Consider the following 19,515-nt stretch of genomic DNA (forward strand, 5'->3'; position numbering starts at 1 on the left):
CTATACTTTACATTGCACGAATCCCTCAATATGCGATGGTTTCAATAAAGGATGGTCCATTTGGAACGGATTACCATCGTATGTTGAAGGACCACTGTATTTATGTATTACGTTGGCTACAATAAGAATATAATTTTTAAATTTAGGAAATAGCTGGAATGAGACTGGCACTAAAAAGACGTCAATTAATTTGTATCACTGTACTATTCCCATGAACTAGGATTATAAATACAGCTATATAAGTTTTATAGTGAGATATGTGTTTTTCAATTACAGTGATCCCTCAATATACAATATTTTCAGCATACAATCGTCTGGACCATTGTAACTTGAAACCAGACTCACCATACAATGCTACGGACAGTCCAGCTCTGCATAACGCGTCAATAGCTGGAAGATCTGACCTATCAGAATGGACATTTCACAGGTAAAACCCCTGTATTACTGAAGTGTATGCACTGCCTGGCTGTCTGGTGGCGCCCCCTACAGTACAGGGAGGAATTACAGTGACCCCCCGACCTACGATGGCCCCGACATATGATGAAATCGACATACGATGGCCTCACAGAGGCCATCGCATGTCGATGTCAGCATCGACATACGATGCTTTTTTATTTCGGGGCCATCGCATTAAGTGCTATCCGGCAGCGCCAAATGCTTAAGCTGCTGCCGGATAGCAGCTTAATGTTCCCCGTGTGGTGCGGTAAGTATTACTTACCCCTCCACGATGCTCCGGGGTGCCCTCCGGGTCCAGCGCTGGTCTTCCGGCGTCTTCTCGGCCCTCTCCGATGATGTCAATACGCTGCTGCGCACGCCATCCAATAGGAATGGCGCACGCAGCGGCGTAATGACGTCGCTACGCAGGCCCAGTAAGGCCTTGCGGAAGACAGAAGAGGACCGGAGAAGACAGAAGAGGACCAGAGAAGACAGCGGAGGACCGGAGAAGACCAGGAGAGCACAGTCGAGGCCCATGATCACCATCGGGAGCGGCGGGGACACCATCTCGATTGGCGGGGACAGGTGAGTACAGCTTCCTATACTTTACATTGCACGGATCCCTCAACATACGATGGATTCAACAAACGATGGCTCGTTTGGAACGAATTACCATCGTATGTTGAGGGACCACTGTACATGTTCTGTACTACTCTTTACCTGTGCCAGTGATAGCTGCTTCAGGTGAGGACGGCTCCCTGTTACTTATTTTTAGGACATTGCGTGTACTGTACAGGACCCTGAAGAAGCTCCTGTCCTCTACATAGACAGTGATTTACAGCTCCCAGCAGCTATTTCTTACTTTTATATGTAAGGATTTGCTTTATCTGTATTAGTTATCTAATTATTTTTCTGTAAACCTCACCTTTTCCTATTTTTGGATGACATTTTGGGGGCTTCAGAACCAATTACTAGGTTTCCAGGTTATGGTCTCAACATCCAATGGTTTCAAAATACAATGGTCGTCCTGGAACCGATTAATATTGTAACTTTAGGGACCACTGTATATTTACTGTTCTTTTTTATGTTGTATTCTATGGTGATATATTTTGGATGTGAGGATTTCTTATTGCCTTCATATTGGTGCTATTGAGTTTTATGGTTTACTTATTATGTAAGGATGTTTGGAAAGCCAACATACTTTGAGTTATACATCTCTGTTTTTTTTTGGGTACAGGAACAAACCAGTGCACTACTCTACTAGTGAGCTGTCCTTCTTGTATTCTGAAGCATGTTGATGTTTACTGCCTCCTGTATATCCAAAATGGGAAAAGTCTTGAGATCATCATCTGTATGAGCATCAGCCGAACATGTATCTATCATTCGGAGCTCTCTGTCTGTACTTTGTTATCTAGAACCAGGTTTCCTTTGTTTGTTCTTATAGATCTGTATTCAGCTTTTTTTAAGGTCAGGATAGGGCAAGGGATTTTTTTTTTTTTTTGCCTTTTTATGCTTAGCAAACATAATTTTTCTGTAAAAACAAAATACCAATGTGCAACTGAGGATATTTCATGATCCAGAACTATGGCAGCAGTCAGCAAAGCTGAAATGCTATTAGAGGATCAGAATGGAGAGAAAATATACGAGAAAGTGTGTGCGGAGATAGAGACCCTGGAGCTGCCACTGGGATCTACATTAAGGTAAAAGTGTTTTATTTCATTATAAGAAATGATAGATATTTTCTTAGCAGATCAATACTGTTCTAAATATGCAGGAATTGCTTAACCTATTCTCTTATAAGTATTACCACCCTTATAAGTATCATCCTAATCGCACCATTCACTGAAACAGAAGCCTAGGTGCGCCATAGGAAATAGCTGTCATTATTTACACACATACAAACATAATGTATAGCTTCTAAATGGAAAAATGTATGGTATGAGTATGAATTACACAATGGGTCAGTGTATTACATAGTAATGAATAAATATGGTGAGGGCTCAGATGCAGAATGACAGTGGCTTATCTCATTATAAGGTAGGAACACATCTTGGAGAACTCAAGGATATTCGGAACAGAGCTTGGAGCTAGACTTTAATGCACACAAGCAATAGAAAGTCATAAAATGCATTGATATATAAAAGGATGCATATGGAAACCCCAAGTAAGATCACATCCTGTATCCTGTGTGGTAGTCTAGGGCGCATTAACATTTTAAATGCTGGAGAGTGTCCACCTAACTTTCCCTTTGTTCGCACCACATTTTGGATTTTAGGCATCCCTTTTCCATTTTTTTCACCTGCTTATAAAATTCTAAAATAGTACATAGTACCTATAAAATACTGCTATTCAGTTCTCAAATAGTTCCTCCATCTTTAGATATCAGTGATAGGGCATATAGACAGGGCTATCTACCACGACTAGCTCAGACAAAGAACAATGTCATTGCTGGTTTAACTCACCATTTGTTGATCATTTCATTTGTCTCTTTTATTCCAAAAATGTTAGTTTTCTATACTTAGTAGAATCCTTAACAGGAAAGAGCATGTGATATGCGCAGCAAAGGTCATTACACCCATCAGTACTCCCAACCCTGGACACGACTATGCTAAAGTAAGGAGTTTAAGAACTAGACTTACAGAGCATTTCTTACAAACTGAACAGGGACAAGAATCTAGCATTGGTAAACCACTGTAGGTAGACATTTTAGAGAAAAGAAGACACACAGTTACTGAACCTTGGAAAGCTAATAAAGGCTTCAATAAAAAAGAGAGAGAAAATGTTATTGGATAATTGAGCTAAATACTGTTGTCCCAATGGGGCTAAAGGAAATATGTAGTTTTAAGTCATTCGTGCAAACTACAACGTGCTCATGTTATGTGGTTTTACACTACTTAAGTATTTTCTAATAGTTATGTGTGTTCGTAATGGGACTATATAGCTGATCTTGCCGGTTCACATGATCACATTACTAGTATATAAGCCTCGAACCACTCTCTCCTGTTACACATGGTTAAGGGAGCCCCACCCCCCAAAACGTCATTGCGACCAGGGTTGGGAGTACTGATGTGTGTCAAGACCTTTGCTCTGCATATCATGTGCTTTTTCCTTGGAAGGATTCTACTTTGTAAAGTTAGAAAAACAAAAAGTTTTGAGATAAAAGAAACTACTTAAATGATCAATCAACAAATCGTGAAATAAACACATAAGGGGTTAAAGGTAACATTTAACAACATAAAGGTTGTGCATACTACTCTTCTGGTGTAAGCATTGATCAATTCACCCCTTATCCTGTGCATGGAGATATGTTTTCATAATAGAACAAACCCTTTAAAAAAATAGTCTATGTTTTCAATATTTCTGATACATACTTATCACAGCAAAGGCCAAGGAAGTAATGTCTTGCGCCAATTATGTATTATGTGATAAAACAGGAACTCTTTATTTAATCATATAACAGAATACAACAGACAAGATAGCAACGCCAAATCATTTGGATGAGCTGAAATGCGTCAGCGTTGCTAGTCTGTCATTTGTATCCTGTTATATGATTGAATAAAGAGTTTCTGTTTTATCAAATAATTGGCACTGGACATTACTTTCTCGGACTTTGTACTGTGGTCTGGAGATGGTGCGGGCTAGTCCATGCGCGTGCGCGTTAAGAAGATTTACTTGTCACGGTGCCTCCTGGTGTTTTGACTGCCTTTCAGAATGTCAGTCTTCTGACACTCAGAGCTGAAAGAAGGGGTCAGAAAAACATCTGGTGTGGTGGGGTGAAGCTGCCGGGGACTGCCCTGATGACTTGGAGACCCATTTTGCGGGTGTTCCATATATGATAATTCTAAACCACAGAAGAGTATCAAAGTAAATAGTATATCACTGTGCAGAGGTAGTTTTCTCCCATTTTGCGCTGCCCATTTTTTGGGCAGCATGAAACCTGTGAACGGTTTGCTTTAAATATGTTGTACACCCAAAAAAATTCATAAACTTTAGTGTTGATGAAAAAGCATAATAACAAACTCCTCATTTTATATCAGGGCAGGTGATATTTCTGTTGGTTTTGGCATTTTCAATAATTTGGATTTATTTTCACATACGCATATGTCATTTTTGGCAGTAACAATTCGTAGCTTGCTGTTCTACACTTGTTGGCAAAATGTCATTTTTATTTCTACTTCATTTAAAGAGGACATGCCACCATCTCAACTGCTTTTAAATTATCTTCCTGGTATGTTTCTCTCCTCATTAATGGGTGGAGCGACCGCTGGGTGGGAGGGAGATAATTCTGCAGAGAATTTTAGTATTCAAAACAATAACCCAGTGTCACTCATGATACTTGTTTTAATAGGTCAATAAAAGTTAGTTTTTAGGAGGGGGTTTCCCACATAGGGATCTTTTTGCCCTGGGCTACGGCCCTTGGTTATTGTATTAGATATTAAGTAGTGATCCCTGACCTGTCCCTGGGGCAATTTTGTGTAATTTATAGAATTTTAGTTTTGCAACAACAGGAGACACACTGGTTAGAAAACACTGGTCTATTATTCACAGCACAGCATGGAAGGCAGCTCAGGTGTGGGGAGGCTGATGTGTTGGAGGGAGAAAAGTGACCTCACACTTACAAACAAGGGATCATGGGACTTGAGGGGGAGGGAGGGAACTCCAATAGGAAATAGCCATTTCACAAAAAGATAGCAGCAATGTTATGGTTGCCTCACAACACCATTGGAGCCATTTAGCTCCAAGACAAGCACAGATCCTTCCTAAGAATGTCCATTACTGTCTGACAGGTAAGAACCAAAGTAGCCTTATGATGGATAACCCCTTTAGCACAGGCCCAAGATAAAGCTACCAGATCGCTATTCTGGTGATCAGAAGGAGTTCACCCTTTTCTGTGAAAGTTTCAAGTTACATTTTTGGATGAGGTCACAATCTGCTGGTACAGAATGGGGACTCCTAATGTCTCTACCCCAGAATGATCCCAAGGGGTGGATTTTCTTGCTTCCACCTTCTGCCCCTGAGTTGAATTCTGTGGATGTTTAGCTAGCTTCTCCAGGTCTCCTGTTTAAAGCGTCAGATAGACTGGCTTATGCAGAAACCAAATTGGGCAATCTTCCTATTTTTTTTATGTATAATCTGTGTTTATTGAATACAAGCATAACAAATGACATGCCATTAATATGCAATTGAAAAAATAAAAAATAAACAGAAATGAAAGAGGACATGCTAATAGGCAAAAGGTGAACAAAACACAATTTTCCAATTATATAAAAACAGAATCATGAACAAATAGTCCCATATCAATAGAGGTGTATATACTCCTTTGGAGAAAGAGAAAGGCAAAATAGCCAGCTGGAATATCAACTGAGAGGCATAGGAGTATTCAAGAAGCATAACAAATAGGAAAAAAATTAAGATAAAAAGAATTTAACAAAAAAAAAAAAAGACAAGAAGAAACAAAATAAATAAATAAACAAGAAAGAATGACAAAAGAAGAGTAAGAAAGAAAAAGAAAGGGAAAAGGAAAGGGGACGAATGATCAGGGATTCAAGACCTATAAGAACACTCTTAGAAAATCAGTGGATTCCATGAACTGCTGCCAAGGAAATCACACAGCAACAAACTTAGCCGACCGGCCATGTTCTTCAGCGAAAAGCTTTTCCATGCACATTGAACACTTCAGCTTTACCAACCATTCAACCATAGAAGGCACCATTAAGGTCTTCCAATGGTGATCGAGGATAGTGCAGCCAGCTGTCAAGAAATGCCTTAAAAGCCCCCTCTTCACATGTGCCAGGGAACCTGGAATCAGGGACAGTGAGGCAGCCTGTGGGGTATTAGGAATCTGACCACCTCAAAAACATATCATCGCAGAATGACGTAATGGCCAGACAGCTCCACCAGATATGAAGAAGAGTACCTTTAGTGTCATGGCATCACCAGCATAGATTTGAAAAGGTTGGAAAAAATCCACTGGAACATCACCGGACAATAGTAACATTGCGATAGACTCTTATGATTCTTATCCTTAGCATGAGAAGCCATGGAGATGCCATAAGTGAATGCACAAAATGTTGCGATATCAGCGGAATTGAATGTAGGGGCCAGGTCTCATTCCCACTTATCAAAGAAGGAAGACCTCCCCGCATTACTCAGATCCAACAAATTATGGTACAAAAGCGAGAAACGCCAACCAGGAGCTTGAGATGATGAGAACGATTCATCAAATACTGGGATCGAGGGATCATAAGAATGCTCCAAGAAAAGCAGAAAGAAAGATAAATGTGCATGTTCTAGCAAGGATAAGGGGCGACCAGGGACCCTATTGCGCAGCTCAGATAAGGGAGGGACAGCCCCTTGTACAATCACATCATGCCTAGTCACGCCCCCCATCATGCCCCACCCCCTCAATGCAAGTCTATGGGAGGGGACGTGATGTCACACGGGGGTGAAGTCATGACATCACGATACTCCGGCCCGTGGTCGTCACACTTCACACTCGGAGCCTCCAGCACTACATACATCCACAAATGTGGGTGCGGAATGACAGATTGCGGGGGAGTGGGGGGGTCCCCAGTGGCGGGACCCCCCGCGATCATACATCTTATCCCCTATCCTTTGGATAGGGGATAAGATCTATTAGGGCTGGAGTACCCCTTTAAGGACTCAGCCCATTTTTGCCTTAAGGACTCAAAACTATTTTCGTTTTGGCACTTTTTTTCCTCCTCCCATTCTAAAAATCATAACGTGCTCAATTTTGCGCCTACTGACGCATATAAGAGCTTGTTTTTTGCGTCACCAATTGTACTTTGTAGTGACATCACTTATTTTGTAACATAATCTGCGGCTTCTCTTTTTAAAATTAGCAAAGATTTCCTCATTATGTTTTCACATTCACGCAAAATGATGGGGGAGGAAACTTGATTTTTTTCTTTTAGCACAAGGCCGCAACATAACAATATGTAAGAAGTGGAAGGGTCTACATACTTGCATATACTGTATGTGCATTTAAAACAATAACAGCCCCTTAGTGACTCTTTCCTCCCTTTAAAAGCATGGATCATTTGCTTTCATAGTCTAAATAAAGTCATACGGTTGAAAGCCCTAATGTTTCAGATTTTCCATTGGGAGGTATGAACTGCTCTGCATATTCTTGTTACAGAAAATTCTGTAACAAAAAAATTTTTACTATCCTGCTGTGATCTCAATGTGATACATACACGTGCCGCAGTCTAATGAGGCCACATTGCAGAATTCTCCACAATGTCATACATTCTCTGATTAATATTAAAGGGGTATTCCAGGAAAAAACTTTTTTTTATATATCAACTGGCTCCAGAAAGTTAAACAGATTTGTAAATTACTTCTATTAAAAAATATTAATCCTTTCAGTACTTATGAGCTTCTGAAGTTAAGGTTGCTCTTTTCTGTCTAAGTGCTCTCTGATGATACGTGTCTCGGGAACCGCCCAGTTTAGAAGAGGTTTGCTATGGGGATTTGCTTCTAAACTGGGCGGTTCCCAAGACAGGTGTCATCAGAGAGCACTTAGACAGAAAAGAACAACCTTAACTTCAGAAGCACATAAGTACTGAAATGATGAATAATTTTTAATAGAAGTAATTTACAATTCTGTATAACTTTCTGGAGCCAGTTGATAAATATAAAAAAGTTTTTTCCTGGAATACCCCTTTAAGAGAAACTGGGTATATGGCAAAGGTTGAGGCCATGTGACATGGCAAAACGCTGCCTCCATATGTGAGTACTATGAACTGGTACAGTTTGGCAAAGCAAGTTTTTTTGTATGTATGGCTTTTGTGGGTATATGTCAATTTTACACGACCAAAAAGTGAGGAATATAATAATTAGTTTGCATATTGAGAATGATGATGGCACTCACCATGGGAGGAAGAAACGGTTATGCTTTATTCGTGATACCGGCAGGCTACAGCATGGGGAAGAGGGACGCCGCTCACGGCGTCCCTCTTCCCCATGCTGTAGTCTGCCGGTATCGCCAATAAAGCATAACCGTTTCTTCATACCATGGTGAGTGCCATCATCATTCTCTATATGCATGTTTCATATAGATTTTCTGATTGAGCACCCTATTGAAGGTTATACGGACTTTAGTGCTCTTGGGCGTCGTATACCTGTTGATAGGATTACTGCGGAAGCTGTGCCGAGCGCTTCATCTATTACACCATAATAATTAGTTTGGGTGATAAGATTTGTGGTTAGTCAGGATTTATGTACATGAAAATAAGACAATGAAAAAGGAAATATTGAATTTTGTCTTATGACAGAACCACATTTTGGTACATGTATTCTACTGAACCAAACTTAGATTACCATGGGACCTTATAATTTACTATGTTTATTTTATGAGAGCCATGGGAGCGTTGGTCTTATGGCCATCGTACAGTTTGTTTTCAATCATTTTCCTGCTGGCTGTAAAAACACGGCTTTTCAATACAGTTTACTCAATGATGTAAGCCCCACCTGTCTGACATATGTAATTCCGAAACTGTAAATTGACTAGATGCGCACTGGACGCTCCTTCATTTTGTATGATTAATACAGTGTTTCATATAGTAGTTGTATTTTTTTTGCTTTATATTGTTTTTCCACATTGTATAATTTATTTTTGCTACAAGGGCGTCTTGAAAATACGCAGACCACAGTCCGGGACGTGGCTAAAAGCTCATGGGCCCTGGAACAAAAGTTGACTGAACTGTACCAGATATACAGTATAATAAAATACATATTTCATGAAAATTTAGCATTTTTCTAACTTTGAAACTCTCTGCTTGTAAGGAGGATATTCCAAATAAATTTTATATTGATTCACAAATACAATATGTCTACTTTATGTTGGAATCATAAAATAGACATATTTTTACTTTTTTTAAACATTAGAGGGCTTCAAAGTATAGCATCAATTTTCAAAATTTACATGAAAATTGCAAAATCTGAAGGGACAGATGTTACAGAACTACAACTCCCAGCATGCCTGGGCAGTCTAGGCATGCTGAGAGTTGTAGTTTTGCAACATCTTGAGGGCTACCGTTTGGGCACCACTGTAATAGCGGTCTCCAATCTGTGACCCTCCAGATGTTGCAAAACTACAACTCCCAGCATGCCCAGAGAGCCTTTGGCTGTCTGGGCATGCTGGGAGTTGCAGTTTAGCAACCACTAGAAGGGCAGCAGTATATATCGCTTTACTGCCACCTTCCTTTCCCCCCTCCCCCACCGTCGGTTCCCTACCTGCGCTGCTGATCTCCGCTGCTGTCACCGACGATCGGCGGTCCCCACGGCATCTTCTCTTCAGGTACCGGCCACCAGCTTCTTCACCTGTTCTGCCCGACATCCAGGGGTGGGCAGAGCGGGGGGTTTCCATGGCAACCCCCCGTCTTCCACTGCCATTGGTCAGCATTCATTGCTGACTAATGGCAGGGGATAGGAGGAGATCAAAGCACTGCAACCTCGCTCCTATCCCTTAGGATGATCGGGGCTGTCACTGACAGCTTCGATCATCCCTATTTTCCGGAGTCACCAGAGACCTTATCAGCCCGGAATAGCAGAAAATCGCATGTCTGAATTGACATGTGATTTTCCGCAATCGCCGACATGGGGGGGGTCTCAGGACCCCCCTCGGCGATATGTCGGGATGCCTGCTGAATGATTTCAGCAGGCATCCCGGTCCGGTCCCCAGCCGGCTAGCGGCAGGTACCGGAATTCCCACAGGCGTATCCATGCGCCCTACGTCCTTAAGGACTCGGGATGCAGGGCGTATGCATACGCCCTGCGTCCTGAACAGGTTAAAGCATACCCATCAGAACCAACAAAACATTTTTTTTTTCATATATCACTTAGTACCTAACCCTGACCATGTACATCTAATTTTTATGTGTCTAGCACCTTTATTTATTTTTTCCTATTACACTTTTAATTTAGCTCACTAGTATGAATTCCTCTCAAAGGAAGGGACGTGGCCTCACTGCAGGTCTCCGCCCCCTCCCTCAGTATGATGTCTGCTCACATCTCCCTGAGCATTAGCAAAATTACAACTTCCAGCTTGTCCTCACTGACAGTAGGAGCGGGACACAAGCTGACAGTGGGAGGATTTTTCCTCCATCTGTGAGCCCTGCGCTCACAGCTGTCAATCAAGGAAGTGTGTCCATGACATAGGTGATGACGCATGGATACAGCAGGACTAGTATGTGTCCAAGCAAGCGGGAAGGGGGGGGGGGGGCGCATTTGTTTGACTGGCTTTTTCAGAATTAAATACTTAAAATTTCACTTTTTATATCATGAAAAAATGAATAAAAAGCGATCAATAAGACCTATGAATACAAAAATGGTACCGCTAAAAACTTCAGATCACGCTGACCGAGATGGCCACACACTGAGTCAGCTCCTGCTCCGCTGGCCTGTAATTAGCTGCTGAACCACCCTAGTGACCCTGCTCTCCCATGGGGAGGAATTCCCGATGGGCCAAGAACCCACCTGTACCTGCCCGGCTACCTTCCCCTGCCCTGGCAATGTACTGTGTAGAAATGGAAGCCCCCAAAAGTTATAAAATGGTGGGGGTTTTTTTTTCCAATTTTGTCTCACAATCTTTTTTTCTCCGTTTTGCCTTTGACTTTTAGGTAAAATGACTGATGTCATTACAAAGTAGAATTGGTGGCGCAAAAAATAAGTCATCATATGGATTTTTAGGTGCAAAATTGAAAGAGTTGTGATTTTTTAAAGGTAAGGAGGAGAAAACGAAAATGTAAAAACAGAAAAACCCCGGGTCCTTAAGGGGTTAAAGGGGTATTCCAGGAAAAAACTTTTTTATATATATCAACTGGCTCCAGAAAGTTAAACAGATTTGTAAATTACTTCTATTAAAAAATATTAATTCTTTCAGTACTTATTAGCTTCTGAAGTTAAGGGTGTTCTTTTCTGTCTAAGTGCTCTCTGATGACACCTGTCTCGGGAAACGCCCAGTTTAGAAGAGGTTTGCTATGGGGATTTGCTTCTACACTGGACGTTTCCCGAGACAAGTGTCATCAGAGAGGACTTAGACAGAAAAGAACAACCTTAACTTCAGAAGCTCATAAGTACTGAAAGGATTAAGATTTTTTTTTATAGATTTTCTTTCTTGAGCCAGGTAATATATAAAAAAAAGTTTTTTCCTGGATAACCCCTTTAAGGACTCTGCACTTTTTGCACTTTTGTTTTTTCCTCATCTCCGTCTAAAAATCATAACTTTCGATTTTGCACCGACAGACCCATATAAGAGCTTGTTTTTTGTGTCACTAATTGTACTTTGTAACTACTTCACTTATTTTATAAAATAATCTGTGGCAAAACAATAAACAAAAAATGCCTGTTTGTAACTTTTTATGGCTTCCATTTCTACTCTGTGCACTTTTCATTGACACCTTATCTTTATTCTGTAGGTCAATACAGTCACAAGGATACCCAATTTATGTAGGTTTTATTTTTATGCAGTTTATGCAGTTTAGCTAACCTTATATTTTAATAGTTCGGACATTTATACATGTGATTGTTTAATCACATATGATTATTTTAATTTTTTATTACATTATTTAATCAAAAATAGAGGAAATGGGGGTGATTTACACGTTTATTAGGGGAGGGGCTTATTCACATTTATACATTTTTTTTTTTTTTTTTTTTACACTTTTTACTTTTTTTGATTCTTACTTCTTTTGATTGAATATACTGTTCAATGCTACGGCATAGCATTGATCAGTGTTATCGGTACTCTGTTGCGCCAGCCTGCTGAAGGTTCCTGGATCAGCAGAGCACCGATCGGACGGTGAAGAGGCAGGCAAGCCATCCTCTCAGCTGATCGGGACATCACGATTTCATCGCGATGGTCCGATCAGCTCTACTGAGCTACCGGGATGGATTCACTTTGATTTTAGACACCGCAATCAAAATTGATTTAAATGGGCACTGTCACCAACCTTTTTTTTTATATATGTTGTAGTACTTATGTACTACAACATATCTCTTATATCGTTTCATTATTTAAAAAAAAAATGAAAATAGTTTATTTTACATTTGAAAACCGTCCACTAGGGGTCTCCCTCCTAGTGGCCGGCTGCAGCCTGCCGTGACGTTACGACTGAATTAGGACCGATGCCGTCCGGGCAATGGGTCCTAATTCAGTCAGCCTGCGCTCGCTCCCTGCCTGTCAATCAGAGAGGCGGGAGCGAGCGCTGAGAACACAGAGGATGCGCGCATTGGCTTGCATGTCGGCCCCGCCTCCCTGCATACGCATGCCTCTGCTGCTCAGTCCTGCACTCCACTCCTGCACTTGGGTATGTCTTTTTCGGGGTGGGGGGGCGAGCGGGTGTCACGGAGGGGTTCGGGTTAGCGGGTTGCGGGGTTCGCGGTAGTGGGTTGTGCGGCCCTAACAAAGATATTGTTTTCAACACAGGGTGCCTCCAGTTGTTTCACCACTATAACTCCCAGCATGCCCTGACAGTCAATACATGTCAGGGCAAGCTGGGAGTTGTAGTGGTGAGACAGCTGGAGGCACCCTGTATAGATGAGCTAAGGGCGGACGTCGGCCCCCTGAAGGCATCAGTGACATTGTGCCTGCTGGGGAAGTCTGCCTGGTAAGTGAGCACACTACCAGGTAGACAAAAAGGCATTTCTAAGATAGTAAAAAAAAATTTAAAGGCAGGGAGGGGGTTAGGGATAGATGGGCAATAGGCAGGGACAGAAAAAAGAAGGATGGTGGGAGCTACTCTTTAAAGGGTTAATGCCAGGCATCGGCCTGATCATTGATGCGCGGTAGTAATCCTGGATCCTGGCTGAGCAGTTGAGATCCACCGGGTTTAACGCAGGCTTATCCTGTGAGTAGTGCTGGGCGGTATACCGATTCATACCGAATACCAACATTTTTTTCCTGCACGATATGAATTTTTCCCATACCACAATGGCGGTTGGGCCCCTCCCCCTCGAATTAATGAATTATCAGCCGCAGCTGTCGGGGAACTAATCATATGTGACCTGCGGGCGCTGTTCTGCCCCCCCCCCAATGAATTATCAGCCCAGCACTGCCGGCTCCTTACATGACAGTGCGCTCAGCCCATCACCGGCCGAGGCGGGATATCGCTGCGGCCGGTGATAGGCTGACGGCTCTGTGAAGTTCCCATCCCCAGCGTGACGCCGGTACCGGAGCAACAGGGGAACGTAGGAAGGTGAGTTAAAGTTTATTTTGTTTATCTTTGCAGCCCCAACACAGGAATATGTAGTACAGTACAGATTTCCAGTACCGGCGACCCGCAACTCACAGGAGGATGAGGAGAGAAGCGCTTGCGTGTAACATGATTAGTTCCCCGATGTGGGGGACAGCACAGTGCGCTCACGGGTCACATGATGGGGTTGGTGGAAAATACTGTTAAATACCGTGGAACCGCCATGACTTACAAAAATTACAGTGATACACATTTTTGGTCATACCGCTCAGCTGTACTATGTATATAGGGTCACTGGTGTACATTATATATGGGGCTGTACTATGTATGTAGGGTCACTGGTGTACAGAATACATGGATCTGTACTATGTAATTAGGGTCACTGGCGTACAGTATATGGGGCTCTAATATGTATATAGAGTCACTGGTGTATAGTATATATGGGGCTGTACTATGTATATAGGGTTACTTGTGTACAGTATATATGGATCTGTACTATGTATATAGGGTCAATGGTGTACAGCATATATGGATCTGTACTATGTATATAGGGTCACTGGTGTACAGTATATATGGGTCTGTACTATGTATATAGGGTCATTGGTGTACAGTATATATGGTTCTGTACTATGTATATAGGGTCACTGGTGTACAGTATATATGGGTCTATACTATGTATATAGGGCCACTGGTGTACAGTATATATGGATATGTACTATGTATATAGGGTCACTGGTGTACAGTATATATGGGGCTATACTATGCAGGGGTCAAGTCCTGGGTGTGGGAACTCACCCAAGATTTCCACTCAAGGGCTGGTACGGCTAATGGGAACGGTGTTCCTGCTGTGGAAAAAGTGCAGGAACTCAGTTCTCACGCGTCCCTGCAGGACTTGAGCCCTGATACTATGTATATAGGGTCACTAGTGTACAGTATATATGGGGCTATACTATGTATATAGGGTCACTAGTGTACAGTATATATGGGGCTGTACTATGTGTATAGGGTAACTGTGTACAGTATATATGGATCTGTACTATGTATATAGGGTCACTGGTGTACAGTATATATGGGTCTGTACTATGTATATAGGGTCACTAGTGTACATTATATATGCGTCTGTACTATGTATATAGGGCCACTGGTGTACAGTATATATGGATATGTGCTATGCATATAGGGTCACTGGTGTACAGTATATATGGGGCTATACTATGTATATAGGGTCACTGGTGTACAGTATATATGGATATGTGCTATGCATATAGGGTCACTGGTGTACAGTATATATGGGGCTATACTATGCAGGGGTCAAGTCCTGGGTGTGGGAACTCACCCAAGATTTCCACTCAAGGGCTGGTACGGCTACATATATGGGTCTGTACTATGTGTATAGGGTCACTGTGTACAGTATATATGGGACTATACTATGGCTATAGGGTCACTGGTATACAGTATATATGGATATGTACTGTGTATATAGGGTCACTGGTATATAGTATATATGGATATGTACTGTGTATATAGGGTCACTGGTGTCCAGTAAACATGTGGCTGGTACTGTGTATATATAAGATCAGTATTGCTGGTGTAGCATATATATGGCAATACTACTATGTACAGTGATCCCTCAACATACGATGGTAATTTGTTCCAAACGACCCATCGTTTGTCGAATCCATCGTATGTTGAGGGATTCGTGCAATTTAAAGTATAGGAAGTTATACTCACCTGTCCCCGCCGCTCCGGACCACGTCCTCACCGCTCCCGATGCTATCCCAGGGGCTCCCGATGCTGTCCCGCTGCTCCGGCATCTTTTTCGGGATCCTTCGGCTTCTTCCACATCTTCTCTGGTGTCCGGGCCTCGCTTTCTGCTGACGTTATTACGTTGAACCGCCATAAGTTACAAAAATACCGTGATACACATTTTTGGACATACCGCCCAGCTCTACCTGTCAGTGTCTTTAAACGCCGGTAACAGGACCAGGGCGTGCAGGTATGCCCTGCATCCTTAACAACTTAAGGACTCAGACCATTTTCACCTTAACCCCTTAAGGACCAAGGACGTACCGGTACGTCCTGGTCCTGCTCCCGTGATATAACGCGGGGTTACACGGTATCATATCATGGCGGGCCCAGCATCATAGTGAAGCCGGGACCCGTCGCGCGCTATTAACCCTTTAGCCGCGCGCTCAAAGCTGAGCCACGCGGCTAAAAGTGAAGGTAAAAACTGCCGGTTAGCTCAGTGGGCTGTTCGGGATAGCCGCGGCATCCTGAACAGCTTACAGGACAGTGGGAGGGCCCCTACCTGCCTCCTCGCTGTCCGATCGCCGAATGACTGCTCAGTGCCTGAGATCCAGGCCTGAGCAGTCAAGCGGCAGAATCATCGATCACTGGTTTCCTATGAGAAACCAGTGATCAATAATAAAGATCAGTGTGTGCAGTGTTATAGGTCCCTATGGGACCTATAACACTGCAAAAAAAAGTAAAAAAAATAAGTGAATAAAGATAATTTAACCCCTTCCCTATTAAAAGTTTGAATCACCCCCCTTTTCCCATAAAAAAAAACACAGTGTAAATAAAAATAAACATATATGGTATCGCCGCGTGCGAAAATGTCCAAATTATAAAAATATATAGTTAATTAAACCGCTCAGTCAATGGCGTACGCGCCAAAAAATTCCAAAGTCCAAAATAGTGCATTTTTGGTCACTTCTTATATAATTTAAAAATTAATAAAAAGCGATCAATAAGTTCTATCAATGCAAAAATGGTACCGTTAAAAACTTCAGATCATGGCGCAAAAAATGAGCCCTCATACCGCCCCATACGTGCAAAAATAGGCTGGTTGTTCAGGGCCATAACCTGTACTGTGTTGTATTAGTGGAGACTTTCTGGTGGTTAGTTGCTATACTTCAGTGTTTCCCAATATTTGGCTCTCCAAGTTTCTGGATCACAACTCCCAGCATTCCCTGCCAGTCTTTTTTATAAAGGAACCGACTCCAGCCCCTTCACCCCAATACACACTATTGTGCCTCAGCTCTACCTGTCCGGCCTCCTCACTTTACAGCAGCTGCTCTAGCGCCCCTAGCGGTAGCAGAGGACATCTCTCTCCCATGTACTCAGCGGGTCTCCGCACTTGTCACCGGCAGCTCAGGCCCCCTAGTGGCCGCTGTCGGCACCGCTCCACTTTGTGTCCGCCCGTCACCGCAGCTTGACACCGGGCACCGGATAATCCCTGCAAAATGGCGGAGGGTGAGAGCCTGGAGAGCGTCACCGAGCACGAACGGATCCTACAGGAGATAGAGAGCACGGACACGGCCTGTGTGGGGCCTACGCTCCGGTAAGAGGCCGGGGAGGAGGGAGGGAGGGCTCCAGGTGATCGGGGATCATTGATTCGTTGCGGGATCGGATTTCCTCCTTTGTCTCTCCCCCTCCCACCCCGGCCTGTAGTGGTCCTGTCCCCCATCCCTCATCCTCCACCGGGCCCGGACATCTCCTCCATTGTCGCCGCTGTCATCCTGGTGTGACCTGTCCTGACACTGCGTTATTATCCTGCCGGATACATTGTGGTGAACGGTGATACGGTGCATGGATACAGCTAGTATGTGTGTATTGTGTGTATGTATAGTGTGTGTGTACAGTGTGTATGTATAGTGTGTGTGTATGTATAGTGTGTGTGTGTGTGTGTGTGTATAGTGTGCGTGTACAGTGTTGTATGTATAGTGTGTGTGTGTATATAGTGTGTACTGTGTGTATGTATAGTGTGTGTGTACAGTGTGTATGTATAGTGTGCACTGTGTGTATGTATAGTGTGTGTGGTGTGTACAGTGTGTATGTATAGTGTGTGTGGTGTGTACAGTGTGTATGTATAGTGTGTGTGTACAGTGTGTATGTATAGTGTGCACTGTGTGTGTGTGTACTGTGTGTATGTATAGTGTGTGTATGTATAGTGTGTACTGTGTGTTTGTATAGTGTGTGTGTACAATGTGTGTGTGTGTGTGTGTATGTATAGTGTGTGGTATGTACAGTGCGTATGTATAGTGTGTGTACAGTGTGTAAGTATAGTGTGTGGTGTGTACAGTGTGTATGTATAGTGTGTATGTATAGTGTGTGTGGTGTGTACAGTGTGTATGTATAGTGTGTACTGTGTGTATGTATAGTGTGTACTGTGTGTATGTATAGTGTGTGTGGTGTGTACAGTGTGTATGTATAGTGTGTGGTGTGTACAGTGTGTATGTATAGTGTGTGTGTGTAGTGTGTATGTATAGTGTGTGTGGTGTGTACAGTGTGTATGTATAGTGTGTGTGGTGTGTACAGTATGTATGTACAGTGTGTGTGTGTACAGTGTGTATGTATAGTGTGTGTGGTGTGTACAGTGTGTATGTATAGTGTGTGTGGTGTATATAGTGTGTGTACAGTGTGTATGTATAGTGTGTACTGTGTGTATGTATAGTGTGTGTGTGTGTGTGTATGTATGTATAGTGTGTACTGTGTGTGTATGTATAGTGTGTACTGTGTGTTTGTATAGTGTGTGTATAGTGTGTGTGTACAATGTGTGTGTGTGTATGTATAGTGTGTGGTATGTACAGTGTGTGTGTATAGTGTGTGGTATGTACAGTGTGTAAGTATAGTGTGTGTACAGTGTGTAAGTATAGTGTGTGGTGTGTACAGTGTGTATGTATAGTGTGTATGTATAGTGTGTGTGGTGTGTACAGTGTGTATGTATAGTGTATAGTGTGTGTATGTATAGTGTGTATGTATAGTGTGTACTGTGTGTATGTATAGTGTGTGTGTGTGGTGTGTACAGTGTGTATGTATAGTGTGTGTGGTGTGTACAGTATGTATGTACAGTGTGTGTGTGTACAGTGTGTATGTATTGTGTGTGTTGTGTGTACAGTGTGTATGTATAGTGTGTGTTGTGTGTACAGTGTGTATGTATAGTGTGTGTGGTGTGTACAGTGTGTATGTATAGTGTGTGTGGTGTGTACAGTGTGTATGTATAGTGTGTGTGGTGTGTACAGTGTGTATGTATAGTGTGTGTGGTGTGTACAGTGTGTATGTATAGTGTGTGTGGTGTGTACAGTGTGTATGTATAGTGTGTGTGGTGTGTACAGTGTGTATGTATAGTGTGTGTGGTGTGTACAGTGTGTATGTATAGTGTGTGTGGTGTGTACAGTGTGTATGTATAGTGTGTGTGGTGTGTACAGTGTGTATGTATAGTGTGTGTGGTGTGTACAGTGTGTATGTATAGTGTGTGTGGTGTGTACAGTGTGTATGTATAGTGTGTACTGTGTGTATGTATAGTGTGTGTGTGTGTGTATGTATGTATAGTGTGTACTGTGTGTGTATGTATAGTGTGTACTGTGTGTTTGTATAGTGTGTGTATAGTGTGTGTGTACAATGTGTGTGTGTGTATGTATAGTGTGTGGTATGTACAGTGTGTGTGTATAGTGTGTGGTATGTACAGTGTGTAAGTATAGTGTGTGTACAGTGTGTAAGTATAGTGTGTGGTGTGTACAGTGTGTATGTATAGTGTGTATGTATAGTGTGTGGTGTGTACAGTGTGTATGTATAGTGTATAGTGTGTATGTATAGTGTGTACTGTGTGTATGTATAGTGTGTGTGTGTGGTGTGTACAGTGTGTATGTATAGTGTGTGTGGTGTGTACAGTGTGTATGTATAGTGTGTGTGGTGTGTACAGTATGTATGTACAGTGTGTGTGTGTACAGTGTGTATGTATAGTGTGTGTGGTGTGTACAGTGTGTATGTATAGTGTGTGTGGTGTGTACAGTGTGTATGTATAGTGTGTGTGGTGTGTACAGTGTGTATGTATAGTGTGTGTGGTGTGTACAGTGTGTAT

The 19,515-nt window shown here is 42.5% G+C and overlaps 1 protein-coding gene across 5 annotated transcripts in view; it reads left to right on the forward strand.

Annotated features, from left to right (window-relative positions):
* The first annotated feature begins 1,720 nt into the window (after positions 1 to 1,720).
* The window catches only part of EXOC6 (exocyst complex component 6), a 303,616-nt gene continuing 285,821 nt past the window's right edge, over positions 1,721 to 19,515 (forward strand). For 2 of the 5 annotated variants that reach the window (XM_056529418.1, XM_056529420.1), the window contains exon 1: positions 16,753 to 16,995. In XM_056529418.1, coding sequence (XP_056385393.1) covers positions 16,898 to 16,995 — 98 coding nt within the window. In that variant the 5' untranslated portion in view covers positions 16,753 to 16,897. Of the gene's footprint in view, positions 2,136 to 16,752; positions 16,996 to 19,515 lie in introns of those variants that run through there. The other 3 variants (XM_056529421.1, XM_056529419.1, XM_056529417.1) reach the window with 3 other exon arrangements.

This window comes from Hyla sarda, chromosome 7 (assembly GCF_029499605.1).
Source record: "Hyla sarda isolate aHylSar1 chromosome 7, aHylSar1.hap1, whole genome shotgun sequence".
NCBI classification, from domain to species: Eukaryota; Metazoa; Chordata; class Amphibia; order Anura; family Hylidae; genus Hyla; species Hyla sarda.